The sequence below is a fragment of the Oreochromis niloticus genome, linkage group LG6, assembly GCF_001858045.2.
Source record: "Oreochromis niloticus isolate F11D_XX linkage group LG6, O_niloticus_UMD_NMBU, whole genome shotgun sequence".
Lineage (NCBI taxonomy): Eukaryota > Metazoa > Chordata > Actinopteri > Cichliformes > Cichlidae > Oreochromis > Oreochromis niloticus.
Window position 1 is genome coordinate 12206356 of NC_031971.2, and position 22529 is coordinate 12228884.

General features: G+C 40.4%; 1 protein-coding gene across 2 annotated transcripts in view; it reads left to right on the plus strand.

Moving 5' to 3' along the window:
- The window catches only part of LOC100694555 (noelin-2), a 39414-nt gene extending 36624 nt beyond the window's left edge, over positions 1-2790 (plus strand). For both annotated transcript variants that reach the window (XM_005462650.4, XM_003457752.5), the window contains exons 6-8: positions 581-757; positions 862-1035; positions 1866-2790. In XM_005462650.4, the coding sequence (XP_005462707.1) occupies positions 581-757; positions 862-1035; positions 1866-2186 (672 nt within the window). In that variant the 3' untranslated portion in view covers positions 2187-2790. The remainder of the gene's footprint in view (positions 1-580; positions 758-861; positions 1036-1865) is intronic.
- The last annotated feature ends 19739 nt before the right edge of the window (positions 2791-22529 follow it).

Sequence of the window (22529 nt, forward strand, 5' to 3'; positions counted from 1 at the left end):
AAAAACTGCTTCCACTGTCATGCATTACTGGTATTATTTTCCTCCTAGTCCTGAAATAGGAATATGATGAGGGGGGGAAGCAGGCGTTCCCTAGATAGAGGCAGACAAAAAGCAGTTTTGTTATTTCTGGTGAGCAACCTTTGCCGAAAACCGACTTGCATACACTTTTTGCTATTTGTGATGCAGGAAAAGCAGCTGAAGAAAAGCCCTATAACCTTTTGTATATTGAGTATCTCTCTTGCTGCGGCCTCACACGCACAGCTTCCGCATGCTGACAAATCCAGAGCTTTGGCAGGCCTGCTGAACCTGCATTTGTTATCTTCCCCACCTGGAGGCCTGGGTGATACCAAACTGTTGCCTTTGCTTTTATTTGATTTGACTGACTTGAGGTTTGCAGCGTCCAACTGCGACAGTCTGAGTACATTATGTCGTGATCTAATCAGTTTGTTGGACAGCAGGAGGGGGGGGGACCATGATGGATCACTCTGAAAGCGTAACAGAATTTATTGCTCAGCAGAAGTTCATTTTACGACCTGGCTATAGATGAGCCATCTGCGCTCCTTTCCCTTCTCTCCAACAGGTGTGGTCGATGGATGGCTACTATAAGGGCAGGCGCGTGTTAGAGTACAGGACCATGGGGGACTTCACGAAAGGCCAGAACTTTGTGCAGCATCTGTTACCCCACCCCTGGGCGGGAACCGGCCACGTGGTCTACAACGGGTCTCTCTATTACAACAAGCACCAGAGCAACATCCTGGTACGAGACTGGGTCACGATCAGTAACAGCTGATGCTGATGATTGACAGTCGACTAAAATGAGATGTTGTACGTGTATGTACGTGCATATGTGTGTCTTTCTAGGTTCAGTACCATTTCCGCTCTCGCAGTGTGTTACTCCAGCGTAGCCTAAGCGGTGCAGGATACAACAACACCTTCCCCTACAGCTGGGGAGGATCCTCTGACATCGACCTCATGGCAGATGAGACAGGACTCTGGGCTGTCTACACCTCCATCCCAAACGCTGGAAACATTATGGTCTGTCTCCGTTTTCTCTAACTTTCCTCCACAGAGACACATGAGACACATTGCCGCACAGCAAATTTTGACTGATTTAAGTGTTATGACTAGGACACTGAAACAGACAGAAGACACTGCTGTGCTGTATATCAAATTCATGTGTTAGAGCCAGGATCTTATGTGTGGTACTGGATGTTAAGAAAACACCAGCAAATAGAAACATCCAGAAAAAGCACACAATATGCAATGGAATTTGAATAAAGCAAAATGCAAATACAATGAAAACAAACAACAGAAATCGGAAAAAAAAGCCACACACGCTCACAAAAACACCCCTAACAAAACACAACAGTTGTGTTTTTGTGGAGACAATTAGTAACAAGCTAACAGTAAATGGTTAATAGTCTGTCAACTATATATGTAGTAAATTACAAGGTAGCTGTGCCCTAAATCAAACCTTGTCATCTATTTTACTCTGAATGGGATCATAACGTACCAATGAACATTGTGCTGTTTTCAGTAAAGACAGAAACTAGTGATGGAGCGTTTTCTGAATCAGTTGAAATGTAGGGTCATTTTCTCATCTACCTCCATCAGAAAGAAGACAGGTTTATGGCTCCTTGGCTTCTCTTTTCAAGCCCAGAGGTTGCATCCATCTTTTATGCAGATGGTCTGTGGTACTGTGAGGCCCTTTAGAAATCAAAAAAATACAAGTCCTCTCTCGTGTACAATCTACGACAAACACGCCGCTTTCAACAAATTTCACCATTTCTGCAGCTGCAGATTTACCTCAGCTTATTCACAAACGCGTGAGACGGCATTGCCAACCCTGTCCTCTCTGCCTCCAGGTGAGTCGCCTCGACCCTCATTCGCTTGAAGTCCTCCACAGCTGGGACACGGGGTTTCCTAAGCGGAGTGCTGGGGAGGCTTTCATGATTTGCGGCACCCTGTACGTCACCAACTCTCATCTGGCCGGAGCAAAGGTCCACTTTGCCTACCACACCAACACCTCCACGTACGAATACACCGACATTCCCTTCCACAACCAGTACTCCCACATCAGCATGATGGACTACAACCCCAGAGAGAGAGCGCTGTACACCTGGAACAACGGTCACCAGGTCCTCTATAATGTCACACTGTTTCACGTTATCCGGAGCGATGGATAGATTTACACCTAAAAGATATAAATAAAAATGAAAATGAAAAAAACAAATAAAGTAGAGATGAAGGAGGAAGGTTTTTAAAGGACACTTCAAAACTTGCAAAAATACACACGCATGCACACACACACACACGCACACACAACAGCGACTCACATCAACAAGGTAATAAGTACTGTCTGTGTTTGAATTTGAATGACTTCTAGATGATGAGAGCTCGCTGAGCTAATAACTAGACACAGTACATGGTTGTCAAACACCAGTCTAAAGGTCACAGACAAGAGTGTTCATCACCGCGACGATGGAAATTAACTGCCTCTACAGCAGCGACGTGGATAGAAAAGAAGGAAGTCAGACATTTTGAGCTCATCCATATTCTGTTACGTTTCATTCCACTCGTATATCAAGAAGTGACTTTGGAAGTCGAGGTCGCATTGTTGGAAAAAAAAATTATATATATATACACACAGCTCGCGAACTGAATTTCACCTCGCTTCAAACCTCGAGCTATGACGACGGCCCCGACTGAGATATTCCGGGTTTGTGATGTGATCGTGGACGTGTTCAGTCAGCATGGTTGTTCATTCAATAAAGTTTACTGTCAAACTTTGCCAAGACTTCTTTGTCCTGATCTCTACACAACATAGTAGGCACAAATACACCAAAACAAAAAAGGCATTGTGCTTTCTCTCCTTCTACCTTTCTCCACTTGGGCATCTGGTTGGATGCAGCCTCATGAATTTAGAGGATTAAAAAACACAAACAGGGAACCAAAGATACCCTCGTGGGATGGCAGGTGTAAGCAGTATATTCAAATAGCCACAGATGCTCTTCAGTGCACATCTTCTAGAACAAAGCAGCATCCAATCACGTGACAGTCTGCTAAATTTTACCTTCTTAACGTTAGCGTTTCAGGACCTGCTTGCTATGTTGTGTGAGGTACTTTTTAACATGCCGTTGGAAGAGCTCAATAAATAGTGAAAAATAAAGAGTGTAATGGATGTTAAAGGGCAGTGACAATCGCACAGTGTCTGGAATGCCATTCCTATAATCAGTGCACTGATTGCAATTAGCACCTCAAGAATGCAGCAGTGTGGTTGGGCAACTGGCTTCCATGAGTCAGTAGACCGTCTCCCACATGTTGCTGTGACAGCCAATACAAATGGTGCTTACAAAAAACACCTGAAAAAGCCATAACTCCTCATATAGACAACAGGTTCCTCCAATCTTAATAACAATATATGGAAAATGCCCCTTATGTTTATGTGCTAGCATTCCCACTGAGGTTAAAAAAAAATTGAATTTTAAACCTTTTTCTGCAAGAAAAAAAACCAAATGAGCATTTCTAAGGGAAAATTATGTGATCAACATGTTAGTAATGATTCCCACCGTGTACTGAAGGAAACCTGGTAAATTGTGCTCAGCGTAAACTGTGTCTCCATTTTTCCTTCTCAGTTTCTACACTTACTAGAGCGATTATGTGTTGGACAGACATATTTCTTAATTTGGGCAAACTCGAACATCAAGCTGATAGTTTGGAGAGAGAAAATCGACTGAGTAATCTTCTCTCACAGCTATTACACATCTGATTTTGAGGATTAGCTTTGTGAGTAACCAGGTGACATATCAGGAGACAGTTTGTCTGCATTTTATTTCTCTCATGATGGTGATAAAATCAGTTTGTTTATTTTTTCGTTAGACGGGTCAAACTACATGTTTACTCTTACTTTTATACTGTGCATTGAAATTTAAAAGGAGAACTAGCTAGCAAATTCTGAAAAGAATGTAAGCGTAGTCTGCCGTAACGCCACGTTTAGAAATGAACAAGCACAGCATATTGGCACAAAGACCCCAACTAACTGTCAAGCATGGAGGTGGAGGGGTGATGATTTGGGCTTGTTTTGTCGCTGCTGAGCCAGTTGTGAACGCCTCAACATTAATCCCAGACATATCAACAATCTTGAACAGAATTGCTGAAAAAGGAAAGAATCAGCGCGTTACAATTCCCTAGTGAAAGTTCAGACCTCAACCTGATTGAAATGCTGTGGATGTGTATAAAAAAATCCCTGCTAACCTCAATAAAAGAATGCAATGATATACAAAAGAGTGGGTCAAATTTCTTCCACGACAACGTGAGATACTAATAAAGTCATAGAGAAAATGATTACTTCAATTATTGCTGCAAAGAGTCGTGCGAAAACTTCATTCACAGGACTGTAAGGAGCTGGGCCTTGAAATTTCAGCTGGTAGCTACCAAGCATCAGTTTGCTTCTTACTGTATGTGGATGTCTCTTTAAATGCTAATGTTTCTGCTGTCATGAGGTCTCCCAGATGATACGTTGGTGCTGTACGATAAGATAAAACTTGATGCCCATTTTACTCATTTTTAGCAAATGGTCTTAGTTTTAAGATTATTTTAGGGAGTGTAACAAGTCAATGCAGAAGGCAGATTCAAGTACAACTCAGAAACACACACACACAAAAAAAGTCACGCTTTTTTATTATCCAAAAAAATCAGGCAGCTGGGACTACTTGGAATAGGATGGCACACCTGTAACTAAGATCCATGTGATACAAATGAGTGTATTGCAGGTAATCACAGAGAAGGAAAACACACAAGGGCAGGATATCAGGATCTGAAATGACAGGACGGCTCAGTTATAAAATAATAATAATAACAGAAAACTACACAATACAAAGTAGAGTCAAAGATCGAAGAAAATAATAGCACTGCATGCTCTATAAAGCCCCCACCCCCCCAAAAAACAATTTGGTGATAACTTGTTTTCCAAGGTTGGACCTCTGCTTGAAATCAAAAAGAGCCCAGCCTTGTTACACGGGATTTGAGTTGAACGAGCTTGGGACAAGCACAGCTGCAAAGGTTAACCTGCTCATTATAATTTAAGTGGCTATTATGGGCTGAAAATGAAGAGATTACACGGCCAGAAATTAGTCAGTGCTGCTTCTTGAAACAGGCAATCTCACAGAAACACACACTCACATTCGCACAGATGAGCTCACGTACACGAAATGCATACTGTAACACAGCAGATGTACAGACGAGGCAGGTGTAACAGGCGGTGGCGGGCTCATGGATAACAAGATGAACAAAATATTGAATCGATAGAAAGCGATGGAGAATAATAAAGACACAGTGGAAACATCACAAATGGCCATTCTGTTGCCATGGTGACTGTGATTATATTGTGTCTAACTGCTTTGAGTTCAGGTCACTGCTCAGAAACATCCACTTATTTTAGCACAAAAATGAAGAGACATTAAAGCAAATGAAATTTCTTGTGTACGGACACTAATCTAAAATTTGTGGATTCACTCTACAGACCGTGCTGACAACACTCAGCATTACCGAGTCTGCATCACTGGCTTCTTTTACACAGGCTGAGCTTTTTCTCATTCTCTGGAGAGAACAGGTGTGATCCTACCACCTCCCTTCACTGCCTTTCCAACAGCAATAATTAGCTGATTATAATCACCAAGGCATTGCTTTTTAATTACAACAATTATACACAGGTCTAAATGAGGTTTTTACATTCAGGTTGTAATGGCAAGAAGTATAATTCAAGTGACAAAACTGGAACAACTGAACAAGCATGTGCAACAAAATGTGGTCATATTAGTCTTTGGTTGAGCAAAACTGCTCCATCTTTCAATTTGCAAACAGCAGGACTAAAAGAAGCAAGCTGCTGTGAGCTCTGACAAACTGCAGTTCCTCGGGTGGCCACTTGAGGCTGGCTATAGAAGTGAGTCAATTCTTGCAGACTCATATGTTAACATTCTCCACTTTAGAGGGTAAAAAGAGGGGTTCACAGCCTGGAACAAAAACAGTTCATTTCTCCCTTCATACCAAATGTTTGCATTATAAGAAAAAAAAAAATCCCAAGATGCAAAAAAGCCAAAATGTTAACGGTTGGCAGCCTACATTTTATGAATCAGCTTCACCAGATGTTCTGACATCATGGTTTCTTTTCAGCTAATACAGGAAACCCAAAGGAGACCAATCAGATTGTAAGCTTTGTAGTTTTTTTTCCTGTTTTCTGGCGCTGAACTCAAAACTATGCAATCAAACAAGTGGGTTTGTACATATATAGTGAGGCAGGGAAAAGAGGGGTCCAAGTGTAGGTCCAGGGCTGGGAAAAGGGGAACACACGCTCACACTCCACTATGTACAGTCCAAATCCAGATTCCACACCGTCCACTCCAACACCGTGCTCACTCTCACTCACGGTCAACTGGGAAGGGTCCAGGAAAGACAGGTTCAGGTCCCAGAAAGTCTATACAAGGGAGATGGAGACAGACGTCAGAGGAACACTCAGGAATACAGGGAGAACAACAAGAGACTAAACCGGGCTACACTAACACTAGTACGTACAACGCTCCAGAGAGGAACACCACGCCAGTCAGGCCTTAAGTTTGGTTGGTGTTTGTCAGCCGTGATGAGCCACAGGTGCGTGTGCGTGGGTGTGAAGATCAGGTGACCACTAGAAAACAGGCACCACACCCCAGGACATCCACAGTTTGGGGTTTGACTTTGTCTGAGTGGGAGTTCTCCTAGAACTACTCTAGGGACAGGATGGCACACAGAGGTTTAACTGCATTAACAGATTTACTTACATTACACATGTGAATGTGACCATGATATATTTGATCACATTTAACAGTTGTGATTTCTTAGTTGAATTCATTTTTATTTACAGAATCAGAAATATTCAGCATCACGATAATTCCGGCCAAGTGCAGACAAGTCCTGTTGTCTGAGAATATCATTTTACTGCTACACTCTTTCTCTTATGACTTAATATAGTGACCCAATTCCAATTCACTTTCCACTTGCAAATGCAAAGTGTCTCTTAATTAAGTCTTTTGGAACAAGCATGCTGGCTCAATCTCAATGCCCACACTCACAGACTTTGAGACACGTTCCCCTTCAATCCTTGAGAGCTCAGGGCTATCCCACTGTTAAATCGGCAATGCATGAGCACTCTCTATTGCAGACGTTTTAAGCCCTTTATGCACACTTTCCTGTTCAACAAGTCTGCGTTTCTACAGACTTTGCCTGAGGGAATTACCCACAGTTCATAGCGCTGTGACTTTAAACGTTTACCAGGGAAAGCCTGGGAGAATTAAACAGTAAACAAACAATGGCATAATCAGCCACTCCACCGCATTACAAGGAAAAGGAAGATAAAACTATGAAGCAATTTTATAGCTTTAATTGTGTACAGTTGCTTTTCTTGTGATGGCAAGACGATGAAAGTCATATATTGTTTAATCAGATATGATCCAACAGGATTTTTCTTAAAACTGTACATGTCAACAAATACTGCCTGATCTCTGTTTACACTTTCTCAAGCTCGTGCAGCCTGTGGCACTCAATCATTTACCAGGTGACTTCAGTTAAGTCTGTGAGGGTTTACTGATTGGGCCCTTAGGGTGGAGATTGGAAATGAGCCACTGGCAGGCTGTAAGAAACCTTCACCTTTTTCAGATGGAAACAGAAGCTTCGAGCATCTGTGGTGATTTATACTGCTATCAGATGGATGTATTATTCCACAGATTCTGCCTCCAAACACGCAGCACTGCCAATATCCCCCCTTTTTTTTTATACTTCCAACAAAGTCATTTCATGTTATTTATTAGTAAGGAACTGCCTCTGAAATAACTATAGGGAACTTCTATTTGTAGGTGTGTGACACACCATCCATCTGGAAAACAAGGCAGGTGGTGTGCTGGTGAAGATTGTGCTTAATAAACCTGCACGGATGCAGACTTTGTATGCAGTCTTCACATCATACTCTTATTTTGCTGTTGACCTGACCTTCCTCACCTGCCTGCTCACCTGCTTCCCACTTCATACTGAGCCATTCAGCAGTTTTACTCCCTACTTTTCAAACAGAGTACACAATGAGGTCAATTAAACTTTGTAATACTGATCTGATCAGTTAAGGAACAGAGTACCGTTTTAACTTACCTGACTGAAATGAAATAAACTAACCTGCCGCATCATGTCTTCACTTTGATTTTTCAGGTTGACTTTAAATTCAATCCCCCGTACATCGATGATTTTCGTTTCCATCAAACGATGTGGATAAGCAAAAGAGGAATTAATTTTTTTGAATGATGTATATTCATGGTGGTAGCCTTTCCAGTCCTGTTGTTTTTGGGCGGGGGGGGGATCAAATTCCCATCATATCCAAACTAAGTCCTGTTTGCTTTTACTGAGTCATGATGTGAATGCCAATTAGCTTTGTCTGGTGCTTGGATATGGGCATGTAGTTTAGAGTGTTTTTGCTTTTTAAAAGCTGGCTCTGAAATAAGCGAACCAAAGGGTCCATTTGTGGCTAAAAAACAAACAAACACACACACACACACACACACACACACAAACAATCCTGGTATAAAGCCGGTATAAAGCTGCAGGTTGATGTTTGGATTTATCATACAAGCGATCAGAAGAACAATCATTCAGTCTGTTGATGCAGCATTAAATCTTATGTTTTCACATAGAACAACTACAAGAACAATAATAGTTGTAATAAACTTATATAGCAGATTTCTACACATGGCATCTCACTGACACTGTGTGTCGAGCATTGCAATATCCAAGTCAAGAAAAGGAAAAAAAATATAACAGCATGCATGACTTTGTGGAAATTGTGACAGACAAGAATGATCTAATTTTGTTTAAGCCAACAGTTTCATGACTGGACAATTTTTTTTATTTTTTTTATTTATTTATTTTTACATCTGCATTGAAAGGGAGCACAGTATCAAAAATCACTCCCTTGTTATGAGTGCAAGGCTTGACGTTTTGATCAGTGAGTTAATCTTACTGTTGTCTCGGGCACTAGAATTTTTAGAAAGGTAACTAATATATTGGATTTATTGTCAGGTAAAAGTACAGGTAAATAAATTGTCACTGGGATTGGAGAGGGACATATAACTCTGTGTCATCTGCATAGCTGTAATGGCAATGTCATGATTATGACTGATCTGATCAGGAAACATATACAAACAAGAGTGGGCCAAGGATAGAGTCTTGAGGAACGCCACATTTTAAATTGAGAATTAGAATATTTGAATTAAAATTAGCCTTTTTTTCTAAAGATAAATGCAACCTCCATGATTCATCCCAAAATAGCCTCAAACCAGTTCTGAAGCCTTGAGTTGACCTTTTTACCCATTGCTATCTTGTTTTTTGAAACTGGACATAGGGAATGAGAGATGAATCTGAGTGAGGAACCAAGAACATTGCACTCTCAGATGCTTGTCAAGCACAAATTAAGTATGCTCTAAAACACTTATTTGATCTTAAATTTAACCAAAAAAGCAAACATTAAGTTGCATTTAGTTAATATTACACTAAACTCATGAGAAAGGTTTTTATTTACGAAAAAGTGAGTCCTATAGTTATTTTTCCACAGATTTCTGTACAACCAGGCTTCAGACCTTTCTCAGACCTGAAGGTCAGAATCCTTCTAATATTTATCATTTATATTCAAGTTTCTAAGAAAATAAGAGGGAAATAGCATATTGTTTTTGGTGCACCATAAAGACAGCTTTTATTATTTTCTTAAGCCTGTGAGTCATCTTCTTTGCAGACACTATTATCTCAAATAGTTTAACAGAAATGATTTGTGTGCTCCTGAGTTACCCTCAAAAGAAAAGCTGGTTAAGGTTCTAATTTTCAAGAATTTCCATGTAAAACTAATTTGGAACTAATAATAGGGAAATATCAGGCTTTTATCTATCCAGTAAAATTAGATTAGCAAGTAACTGTACCTAATGGACACTGCTTTTATTTCCCCTATAATTAGTACCAAATTGTGCAGCTCTTTCCTGGCAGCCACACAGGAAATTACCAACCCATAATTTAGTGTCATCTTCACATCCAATAATGGTTGCACTTTTTAAAAACACAGGTAGCAGGAGGTTTTTCAAACACACACACACACACACACACACACACACACACACACACACACACACACAAATATATATATATGAATTCTTGTGTCAGTATTGTGTCATTGCTGCCTATTGCATGCAGTAAACCACAGTCGTTGTCTGGTATTGCAGGTTGTGATGTTATCCTTGCAGACACCTTACATAACAGCGTGGCACACATTTTTATTCTGCTTTCTGAGACAAGTGAACATATTGTTGAATGCACATCTCGGTGATAGACTGCAGGCAGACAGACTCCTGGAAAATTTACTCCAGTTGCTTTGTGCACCTCCACCTTTATGTCTCACTTTTACCATCTATCTCTTGCTCCTTTGTTTGGCCACCTCCCTGCTGTCTTTGGCAGGGCCCCAGTCAGTTTGGCATGGTCCCTGCTACAAGGTTCCCTTCTCCCCATCTATCACCATCATTGGCTCAGATTTTCTGCATAGTGGAAGCACCTCTCCGGAAGACCTGCCGGAATTCCACACAGCGATGCAGTCTCACACGCCCACACACACACACACACACACACACACACACACACTGTGCATTTAGACACACAATCACGACTTGGACAAAATGCTGCTCCGCAAGGAATAGACAGGTGGATATATCATTTTTATCTTTTTATTTATTCATCTCTATCTGTCCAAGTATCCCCTGGCTTTTTGTCTCCTGGGCGGAAATCAGCCTGTTGAATAATTTAGTGCTGTTAAAAAGAGACCACCTGAGGGGAACAGAAGAGGGAGAGAAGGAAACAGAATAAGGAGAGGTAAAGTGAGGAAGGAAATACAAAAAGAGAGACCTTTGGAAGAGAAACGCAATCCCGATTTGGGAGATAGTGGGGCACACCGATGCAAAGCAAAGCACACAGAGAGACATGATCATGTTTAATTAATAATGGAGAGATCAGCCTATTTAACAAGGACACAGGCTGAAAGACTAGCCTGAGAGGAAAACATGGGCTGGTGGGAGGAAGAGGTCAGGGAAGTGGCAGATAGTTTTCCTGCTTGGGTGTAAACGAGCAATGAAGAGGATGCGGGGGTCTGAGAGAGAAAAGAGAGGCATAAGGTTCCACCCGGGCTCGTCTGCTGTTCTATTAATAGAAGCCCTTGCACATTGGGGAGGGAAATCCAGCCAATTAGAATCAAGCTCCAGTACCAGTGGTAAACCCCTTACTCAGTCTCTCTCTCGCACATTCATAGAGATGTCAGCTGCGTTGTCTTTGTCACTTATTGTCACCTGGATCTTCTCTTCAGGGACCTCCATGGGAAGCTTTCCAGCAAGAGCACTAATGATGTCCCCCCTCACCGAGGTTTGGTTGGTTGTGTTGTGAGAAGGAACATCACTAGAAATTGTTGAAATTCACAGGTCTGATTGTGTGATGCTGTGCTGGTTTGGGGGAATTTTGAAAGTAATAGTGATGTAAATTAGGAGTTGCAGCAATTGATACACAAGCTATGAATTTGTTTTGTGTAAGCATAATTACTATACAGAGGCAATAGACTAGGAAATTTATTTTATCTAGATCATCCCCTTGAAATGCAACATCTCATTTTCAATTAGTCTAAAAATGTCTTTATTCATATCCGTTAGCCAGTAAACACTAGATGCTGAATGGTATTTGGAGATTAAACTTCAAACTGTAAAGGTTTTCAATGAGAAGAGCCTAATGAAAAAAGGCAATTAGTTTTGATAGGTAGACAAGGCTGCCTGCCAATCACACAATCATGTCCTTGGTTCGCACGCAAGGACGTTGCTTTCCGAATTATAACAATTTGCTCATAAGGAGGTGTGTGTTTGTTCTCCAGGAAAAGTGGGGGGAAGTTTCATTCACAAAACTGCAACCTAAGAAGAAGCTGCCAAATTGTGACACATGGAGACGTGTTGTCTGCAGTCACTTGTGTCACTATAAGAAATGCTGCTAAATAATAAATGCTACTACTACTGCAACTAGGATAGGCATAAAATATATCTTCATTGATCCATGTAGAGACGCTCCAGCTTTGCATATTATATATCAAAAGTATAAGAAGCAAGGTGCAGCCAATGTGCAGCACCTCAGGATCAGGATGTAAGCCACCAACATGAGAATTTACCTACTTTGTTTTTGAGAAATCAGAAGAAACCCCGACAATCCCAGGTTTGACCCTGACCAAAGTGAATTCATAGTTATTATTAGAGTTATAGGAATGACTAATTATTATATGGTGTTGAGGTTACAGGATGATCGTTTACACCAAACTGCATAAATAAGGCAACAGCAATGATGCTCTGCTGAAATATGCCAACAAAACCTAAAGAAAAACTGATTTTATAATAATTTTACATAAATCTTTGTTCATGTAAATTTCTCATTTGCTTTTGGAAGTATTAAGAAAATTCAACAAAGAAACCAGGCATATAGTTTCACCATATGGGGTAAAACAAATGTTTCTTTATCCTTCTTCAAAAGACTTATGAGCAATACAATTTACAAAATTAGCATCATGTTGTCTTCAACAAGACGTGAAGCCAGTGACTGAGCACAGTTATTGATCAGGAAATTTAAAGGGCATATAATAAGGGAGACATGAGTCATTTTCCATTATTATAGATCAATTTGTGACTATTTTTCACCCACAGAGGTCGCCCCCTGCTGCTGTTACTAAATATATTCAGCTGTGTGCCCCAGAGGTATGACCGTGTTTTACCTACAGATAATGGTCCACTTCAAGAATATGCCAGTGTTCTTTGATCATATTCTCTATAACAGCAAAGTCAAACTCATTTTACATCGTGGGCCACATGCAGTTCATTTTGATCTTAAGTAGGCCGCACCAGCGAAACTGTCCTTTCTGTAACAGATAGTTTATGTTAATCAAAAGTAACTAACATTAGTTTTCTTTTTTCTTTCTTTCTTTTTTTGTTTTTTTACCGTGGATCCAACCATTTTCCAAAGACGTCCAGTTTGGAGTCTTTGCCAGGCCGATTCCGGCCACCAGGCCTTATGTTTGACACCCGTGCTGTACAGCATTAGATACAAGTGAACACTGTATAATGCAAATGATTTTATGTTGCTTTTCTTTTGAGTTGAAAGTAGCAAAACATTAAGTTTGTGACAAGTTGGAAAAGTTTAATTATAAATTTTCTGACTCAGTTATCCAAAAATCTAATTTGGATGCAAAGGTCCCCTTTTAGAGCTGCAGATCTGTTTAATTCTGTTAAACTGACTTCAGATGATTTAATTCACAAGGTAGGAGGAATTTTTTTTCTGCTGTTTTTTACCTAGAAAACTCTTTGCGTTGGTTTGTTTTGGTATCACATACTGTATCTTTACTGAGATGAAGGGTCAGTGACTGTAGGGTTTATGCATTTCTGATCTTTGCAGCTGTGCTTCATGCAGCTTGTTGACATGCCAAGTTGGAGATATCATCTCTGATACCGTAGTCAGGAATCCAGCACATCTCATTCGTTCCACAGACTCGAGGCTGAGATGAAAAGTGAACACTTGCTGCCTGTAATTCGGTCTGAACTAACCAATGTATATACAGCGAAGGCATGACTCACATCACTTTCATACTCATCAAACCATTCAGTGAGCTTCTTTGCCCTTTAGGGAAGCATTTGTTATGCTTCACAAATCATTTATTCAAGTTATTCATGTTTGTCACGCCTCTGTAGTTGTCAGACATGTTCAATATCTGGACCTGCTCCCGAGAACTTTTTGTTTAATTCAAATCAGACATCTGAGAAAAGAAAACTTTAAAATACAATTAAATAGGTCTAGGTGTAATTTAATCTAATGGTTTTGAATAGTTCAGGGTTAAATTAAATTACAGTGAACACCAAAGCCTCTATATTTAAATTTATTTGTACTTGAATGACAATATAAATGACAGGCATGCAAGAAATAAAGTCCACACAGACAACACTGTAGAATCACTGGGGAAACATAAACTTTATGCAGACAGCAGCAGTCGCCTTTCATATGAGTTATGATGACAGAGTTTTCAAGCTGGATTGTGTCCTGCGTACAAATATGCGTATCCTGCATGAGCTGAGGAGAGTCCACCAATTTGCATATAATACAGTTCCACTTGCTGTGTAACATTAAAAGTCTAAAAATATCAGCTCACATAACACAGGACAGTTCATCACTGCTGTTGTCTTGGCAAGAACCCAGCTCTTAAGCTCGAAATATCACCTCACTTCATTCAAGTGAATTAGAAAGCTGAAACCATAGACTGTATATAAAGATGGATAACATAGTCACGTCCTGTTCAGTTGTCCCCTGGTGGCTGGTTGCAGTATAGGTGAACATGGATGGAATTTTTCACATCTCCTTTGGTACTGAGGTGCAGCAGAAATACTATAGAAATTAGATAATTAGATAATTAGATAATTAGATAGATAGATAGATAGATAGATAGATAGATAGATAGATAGATAGATAGATAGATGCATTACAATACCAGAGGGGAAAAAAGGAACTACATGGAAGGTGTAGGTTATCTGTGCCAAACAAGTGTACTATTGAAATAATACACAGGCCTACTACATGCATCAGGGCAGTTGGAAAACAGTGCTTGGATGCATGAGTCACTCTGTCACTTCTGTCTCTCAGCTACAGATTCTCACTGACCTCACACCTATGGCTCTACCTCACAGTGTAACAAGCAAGGACCTCTGCACTCTTCTATTCTCCTGATTCTTCAGCCTCCTCTAAGGAGAGGAATATAGTTTTTCTTATTATAAACAAACTCTGCTGTCCTCAAGCTCTTTATTTTTATTTTTCCACAGTACTCATATTAGTGACTCACCTCATATTAAGCCACTTAAAACGAAGAAGCAAACAAAGTATTTCTGCAGCAGAGATGAGATTATCCACTTTGTTCATACTTGGATGGTAAGTAACCGAAGAAAACCAAACACAGCTCATAAACACAAACAGCTCATACTAACTGCAAAGCACGGTGGTGGAGGTGTGATTTGTTTTGTAGCGAAAGAACATAGGCACATGCTTCAGTCAATGAGTCGACCATGAAATCTGTCTGATAGGTGAAAAGTGGGTATAATTGGGTCATGCAGCAGGTCTATGATCCCAGATACAGCAGCAAATCTACAACAGCATGGCTGAAAAAGAAAAGAATCAAGGTGTTGCAATGACACAGGCAAAGTCCAGACGTCAACCTGAAACCTTGTGATGTGAAGAGAGCTGTGCATAAACAAATGACCCCAGTCTTTTTTATTTTCTTTATGTAAAGAAGATGGGCCAAAGTCCTCCACAAAAACTGATAAAGAAATAACAGAAAGCAATTACTTCAAATTATTGCCGCTAAAAGCTGTTCTATAACGCTATAGTGCTTGTTTTGTTTGATTTTATTTTTTATTTTTTCACAGGTCTCGGTCTTCAGAGAGGTACTTCAGTGTATATATCACTAGGTGCAGGAAATGTGTGCTTTTCTGACTTATTACCTGATACTGGACTAACCCTGAGCTCCTGGAATATACTGTGTCCTTTGTCCGGGACCTCCCCTTCACTGAACCACTACAGGCGAGGTTCCCGCTCAGCCCACATTATTGATTCCCTGCATTATTCCATCCTCGCTACCTTGCCTCTTGTTCCCCTTTCATCCTCTAATTTGATCTCTCTCCCTCCCACAGAGTCTCTCTTCATTGAGATGCCGTCCCCTTCCCCACATCCATCAGAGCATCGCCTCCCTCTCCCACTCCTCTTATCTCATTACTCTCTCTAATTAGCCCCAAACGAGCCCGTAGGAACCAATAACACGCCTTTGCTCACACATATCAATGAGTTTCTCACACACGCACAGACACATGCACATCTGCAAAGCCACATTTCATTTGTGTCTGTGGATCTGCGAGTGTGACTCACATCAGTCTTTTTGACTATTTGGACTTGCTGATATGGCCATTAGTTTAGACCTTTCTTTGGTTCATTATGCAAATGGGAAAGGAAGTGTGTGTGTGTGTGTGTGTGTGTGTGTGTGTGTGTAGGTGTGTGTAGGTGTGTGTGTGTGTGTGTGCGCTGGCCACCTCCTGGTATATAGTTCTGCCTGGGACAGAGTGGTTCACCATCAACTGTTCCCAAACACACAGCCATTTCCTGTGTCCAACTGAGATGCAAGCTGGTCACACACACACACACACACACACACACACACACACACAGTGTTCACACATGCAAACCCATGTGCAAACACGCAAGCAAACAGACAAGTGTGCAAGTCCATTCATGCGATTAACTCTGAGCCCCAGCAAAAGTAATGAGATAATTTCCTGTTTGTTGGTTTTTTTACTGTCATTTCACCAAATATCATGTTCCTCTGTTTGTGAATGTATTGTTGGGACATTTTATAATGTAAACATTGCGTGTTGACAGTCAGACAGTTTTAAATGGAGCACTGTGTTTAATTATGGCAAGAGAAAGTCGTGTCTGACCGAGAATGGGAAGCAACCCAGGCACAGCTGCAAGTGCAGCTAAACAAACACTCATACATAAAAGATGAGTCCCCCAACCCCGCCGCCCTCCCCACGACATACACACATACACGCGCTGCACTATATCTATAAGTGTTTACCTGAGTCTATTGACTAATCTCCTTTTCGTGGGATTTCATTTACCACCTCTCCGTGTACCCTGGAAGTGGACAAACAAGGTTCCTCCGTTCCACTTGTTATTTTAAACCTGTATGGATCTGTGCACCTGTGCGTTTATTTCCGACTTTTCCGTCTCTCCTCTCCGTTTTCCTCTCCTCTCCTTCAGGCCCCAAGTCGGTCTGAGAGGACAGAAAAATACCTTTAGGTGTTTTTCATCAGCGTCACTCACCTATCTGTGTATAAAATGGGTTATATGCTGCCTCACCGAGCCTCAGCTCAGTCTGTTTGGCATTGTGTAATGAATTAAGAGTGCTGCCCATTATGAGTGTGTGTGCAAGCAGGTTAGAGTGGATCAATAGCATCCGTGGAGTGAAAGGAAACTAAATCTCTCATCTCTGTCCCCATCTCACTCAGCTGTATCTGTCTCCTTTATTATTGGTGCTCCCCTCATCCTCACCCCCCCCAACCCCCTACTATCCCTCTCTCCTTCTATCTCTCTCTGCCTCTCTCTCTCACCCAGAAGCAATGAGTGACTTGAAGGGCAGAGGGTGAAAATAGGAATTAACCACAGAGAGCAAGTGAGTGACAGAGCCTGAGAGGAGAAGGAAACGGAGGGATAGACCATGTAAAAGAGATGGGAGAGAAAGATTGTCCCCGATATTGATCTGGTAATCCTCGTTGTGCTCTCTGGCGATTCTAATCTTCCTCCTACACAAGATAAGGAGACGCAAGGAAAGGGCAAGAGAGGGAGGGAGAGAGAGAGAAACAGACTACATGGAGGGAGGGAGTGGTGGGTGAAATGAAATTGTGGGAGGAGGAGCAGTGCCATCCAGTGGTTCAGAGAAACCCTGCACTCAGGGTGTCTTATTATGTCATTATCATACACGTGATAACGTGCGTGGTAATGTTTCGTCAACATTGAGCGGTGCCGATTCGTAATGCTGTGATCGAACAGTCGAACATATCACCTCCTTTCCCCTCAGCACAGAAGGAGCTACAAGAGTTCAACATGCTTTAAATGTAGGACGACATGTGTGGCATTATAAGACACAAATACACGTTGAGATACACAATTTGTCCCACTAAACACAGTAAAATACTGTCAGACATCGCCAGTGTTTTACTGTGTTTAAACTGTTTTCATGCACTTCCACACTTGATGTTTCCTTGGCTTTTTGCACATCATTTAACTTATTATTTTCTTGAGCGAAGACAGAATCACAGCTTCCGTGGCAAATCCTGTGTGCTTACCCACAGGGGTGCAGCTTAGTTAGCGTTCAAGTGACCGCTCTGCACACGAACACTGACTGGATGTAGTTATTCAACCAGAGTGTGTGGACGTCCCCACATCCACACATCCCCACACACTCTCTGCCACACAAACATTAGAGACCACATTATGCACCCATAACAAATACAGTAGTTTTGAGCCTGAGCATTTACACTGGCATCAGCCACTGCTTTTGCCATTGCAGACCTGAGGGACAGCCTCTGCAGCTCACTTTGTCATTTTACAGCTTTTTAAAGATCACTTGTTAAACGAGGTCAAGGAACTTGACATAACGTGATTTCACACAGATGAGTTACGGGTGGACTCAAGCAAAAGAGGACACGAGTGTGACTTAGAAAGAATAAAGAAGTACTGTATAATACAATACAGTGGTGTACACTTGGAAAAGCACCAAGGTCACTGCAGTTAAATGACACTAAAATAACTTCTGAAATTAACTGTTGAAAAAACTATTTAGTTTATGGGCACAAAAACTTGCACAAAAATATATCTGAAACAACATTGTGTGTCAAAATAACTCAAAAAGCATACAGGAAATGTGTCTTCATTTTGAATTTTGCTCATTTTTGTCACATTTGTTAACACAACACTTAGTGCTGCATATGTTTACTTAGAGTGGAGTTATCTGTGTGAATGGTATGTTTCAGTCACTTTGCTGCCTCCAGTTTCACTCATTTGAATCTTCAGTTGTAAGCTCCATGTATGTTACCTGCCCAGCTAACACAGTCAGAGATTAGCTGGTAAACAAACCTATTGGAGTATTAAGTTGGTCTATATTCAGATATTACCATTAAAAGTTGACAGAGTTTAAAAACAGAAGTAAAAAGAGAATTTGTATTGATCTGCAGGCTCGAAACTCCAGATGAATTGTAATGCCGCTCCACATCTACTGAATGCATAATTAAGCAGCTGCTTGCTCGACAGTCCACCATGACAGTTTTATAAGGTAATGGGTTTTGGCCACTAAAGTTAAAATGTAAAGTGCAGCCATCATCAGATCATCTGCTCTGAGAATTAATTCCTAGACCTGATTTTCAGCATTGCTTAGGAGGTGAGACTACATCCAGGGTCCAGGTACTTCCTGGAGGTACCTGGAAGTGTGCTGTCGATCAACCGCGACTGCACTTTACTACGGCAGCTGCCTCAAGTGTGTTTTCTGATGCTAAAAAAAAGAGGCCTGGTTATAGAAAAAGGGATCAACATAAGGATTTTTTTATTATACTGTCTGCAAAATCAACATAAATCATCATAGGACATAAAACATAACTAACATATAGAACATTTAAAACGTTAACAGTGACAAAAAGCAGGTTGCTTACCGTATTTGCACTACCTTTTACCTTTTTATCACAGAGCTAAGTCATCATGAGTGATAGCAACCCTAACCTGTGTGTTTTTTGTTTGTTTTGTTGGGGTTTTTTTGGACAAGCTGGACTATTTTGAGATAAGTTTTTTAAGGGGTTTTTGATATGTGGGTAATTCCATCTTATTCAGCCAAGTTTTAGGACATTTTCAGCTCAAATATCTTCAATTTGCAATATGGTATAAGGTCTCAACATATACAAAGAGTCCTGTGAAATTTTAGCTTCATATATCAAATAGTTTTCAAAATATATATTTCTGAAAAATCATCCTTTGACCCACTTGCAACCAATTTTTTACACTTTGAAATCTGTGGCAACGTTTGAGCATGAATATCTCAACAACTATCAAAGATGAAAGCCTGATATTTTCAATGGTCTTTCATGCCATCACAATGATTTAGGATCTGTAATTTGGGAGAGATACATCACAAAATGTCTGAGCGTTGGCTAATACTGTCAATGGATATAACTTTCTGAAGTGTTTAACTGAGAATTATGGTCATTTTCCTGTAACTGTCAAGACTCTGAAAAACAGGAAAACAGGAAAACACAAATATTTTAGAAATCGGTCAAAAACTTGTTTAAAACTAAAAGTTATGGAATATTCACCGAATTCACATTTTTATGCCCAAATCTGAGCCGCCACACTGGACTTCACTGAGAAGTCAGAAACTAATCAAGCATAACATCAAATCACTGAAATGATTTTTCCTCTTCAGTAAGTAAATAACTATAATTTGTCATCTCAATCAAAATAATAATAATTTACTTTACTATTTTTTCTGCTTTTGGACAACAACAGTTTTAGCATTTAGATTTAATAACTTGAACAAACTAGATGATTAACCATTATATAAACATAAGTTAAACTGAATTACCAATGCTGGTTTAAACCTTACTTTAGGTGATGGTGTGATAAATTTATTTTAAGCACTGTATGTATTCTGAAAGTACAGGTTGGGGTCATCAGTGGTGATGACTCGGATCTCACTGGGTTAAACCTGGAAACGTGTTGCATTATCAACTAAGAATGGAACTAGTTTGCTTACAGTAGCTTACTTAAGTTGCCTACTAAACAGCAACAAGAAATACTGTATGTGCTCGTCTGAAACATCCCTCTGTATAAACTACAACAGTTACTCAAAGAGCAACCAGGTAATGGGAATCCCTCAAAATCTTGTGGAGCTCAAACTTAAAGGCTCTTTTAGGTGCACTTTCAACCAATATCCCTAGCTACAAATAGGGATACAAACACTCCTTTTCTTCCTTCCTTTCTATCTCCCCTTTTCCTCCAGCTGCATTTGACATCCTCAAGGGCCATTTATTAACATGGATTATTTGTCGAAACGAACAAAACCTGGCAGGAAAACAGCAGCCTCTCTACCCACCCCTCATCCCCACCCCTTTTCTCTGAGCCAATACACCACCAGAAGCCCTGCAGCAAGACTGAGATAAAATGAAAGAAAGACAGAGAGACATATGAGAACAGCAGAAAGAATCCACTTTTTCATTGACCTTTTCTTGGAACATCATTCACAAGGCCCTGGGTTTGATTGCGTCTCTGTGTTTGAGATTAGCCATCAATAACTGTGTCGTTAATGTCAAGCCACCGCTGACCCGACTTCCTCTGGTAGGCAGATCAGAAGGAAAAAAGAGAGGGCAGCTAACTGTCTAGTAACCCAAGCATCACAAAACACACAAAGCTGGATCACAACTCCAGTGTTTGAACTGTGCAAGCAATCAAATAAAAAGGAGCCACATCCAGAAAGGCCTGACATTTGTACAGTATAAGACAATATCGATCCCTTTATTCACCACACCTGCTGCTGTACATCCTACGAGTGATGTAACTGCTTCAGTTCCACTGCAGTCGATTTTGGTCAGAAAATTAGGAATGTTGCCAGGGAAACAGGACTGTAAAATCAGTCAGTAAACGTGACAACATGACACACTGTTACATTACATGCCCAACATTTTTTACATATAATCAGTTATTAGATCCATTATTCCATCCATTGGATGTATGGATGTCTTTATGGATGGATGGTTGCTACATTTATATTTTTGTCACTATGACAAGACTATGTGAGGAATACTAATATTCACATTTACTACTGTACATTACATGAAATATACTGTATTCGAAACCACAATATTGTAAATAAAAGAATAATGTATAAATGTTTATATATGGTATGGCATTGATAAGTTTGATAATACATTAAAAAATGACATTTCTTTACCAAATTATCACGTTTTGCTCCAGCTGCAGTACTGTCTTCATTGTGACTGAATCCTAGGTTCTCAGTGGGTCCTCTGGCTTCTTCCCAGAGTCCTCAGACATGCATTTTTAGCTAACTGGTGAGTGAATGATTGTCTTTCTCTCTGTGTTAGCCTTGCATTAGACTGAAGAGCTGTTAAAACCGTGGTGTAACTAGCCTTTCTCCCTATGACAGCTGGAATAGGCTCCAGCCCCACTGCAAACTTGAATTAGACGAGCAGAAAAAAAATGAATGGATGATTTATATATTTTGAATTGTATGATTGGAAGATATATTTGTACAAATTATTCTCAGGTTGAACTGGATCCTGAAAACCTTGCAGATGGTGGATGAGACAGATGTTCTGTAGATATTCTGTATATAAAGCACCAGGTGTTTCTGTGTGACCAGTCACTGTTTCAGGGAGCAGATTAGGGAGACTGGGATATGCTGGAAGATGGCAATATATTAAGATTTGCAGAACTGGGTGAGCTGACTTCAGATCATGACGTTGGGGATCAAAGGTTGCCAGGTTTGCCTCATCGGAGCAGGAAAGAAAAAACAAGTTTACTGTGCAGATGATGTGCGTGCCCTGCACTGTCTGCAGAATGTGAATTCCAAAAATCTTGACAATCTTGAGAAACCCTAATAGTAATTAGGAATTTGATAAAGTGTGTTTATTTTATCATTTTCATCATGTGGATTTTATTTATTAATTTATTTTTATTTTGTATTTATATGAAGGGAAAATCCCAGACCAGTACAAACCATTTACTTACCTGTAAACAAGGATGCAGACCAGGAACTCCATGCTAGCACACGTGATGAGGAGGAAGGCCGAGGCGCCAAAGCTACAGTTGAATAG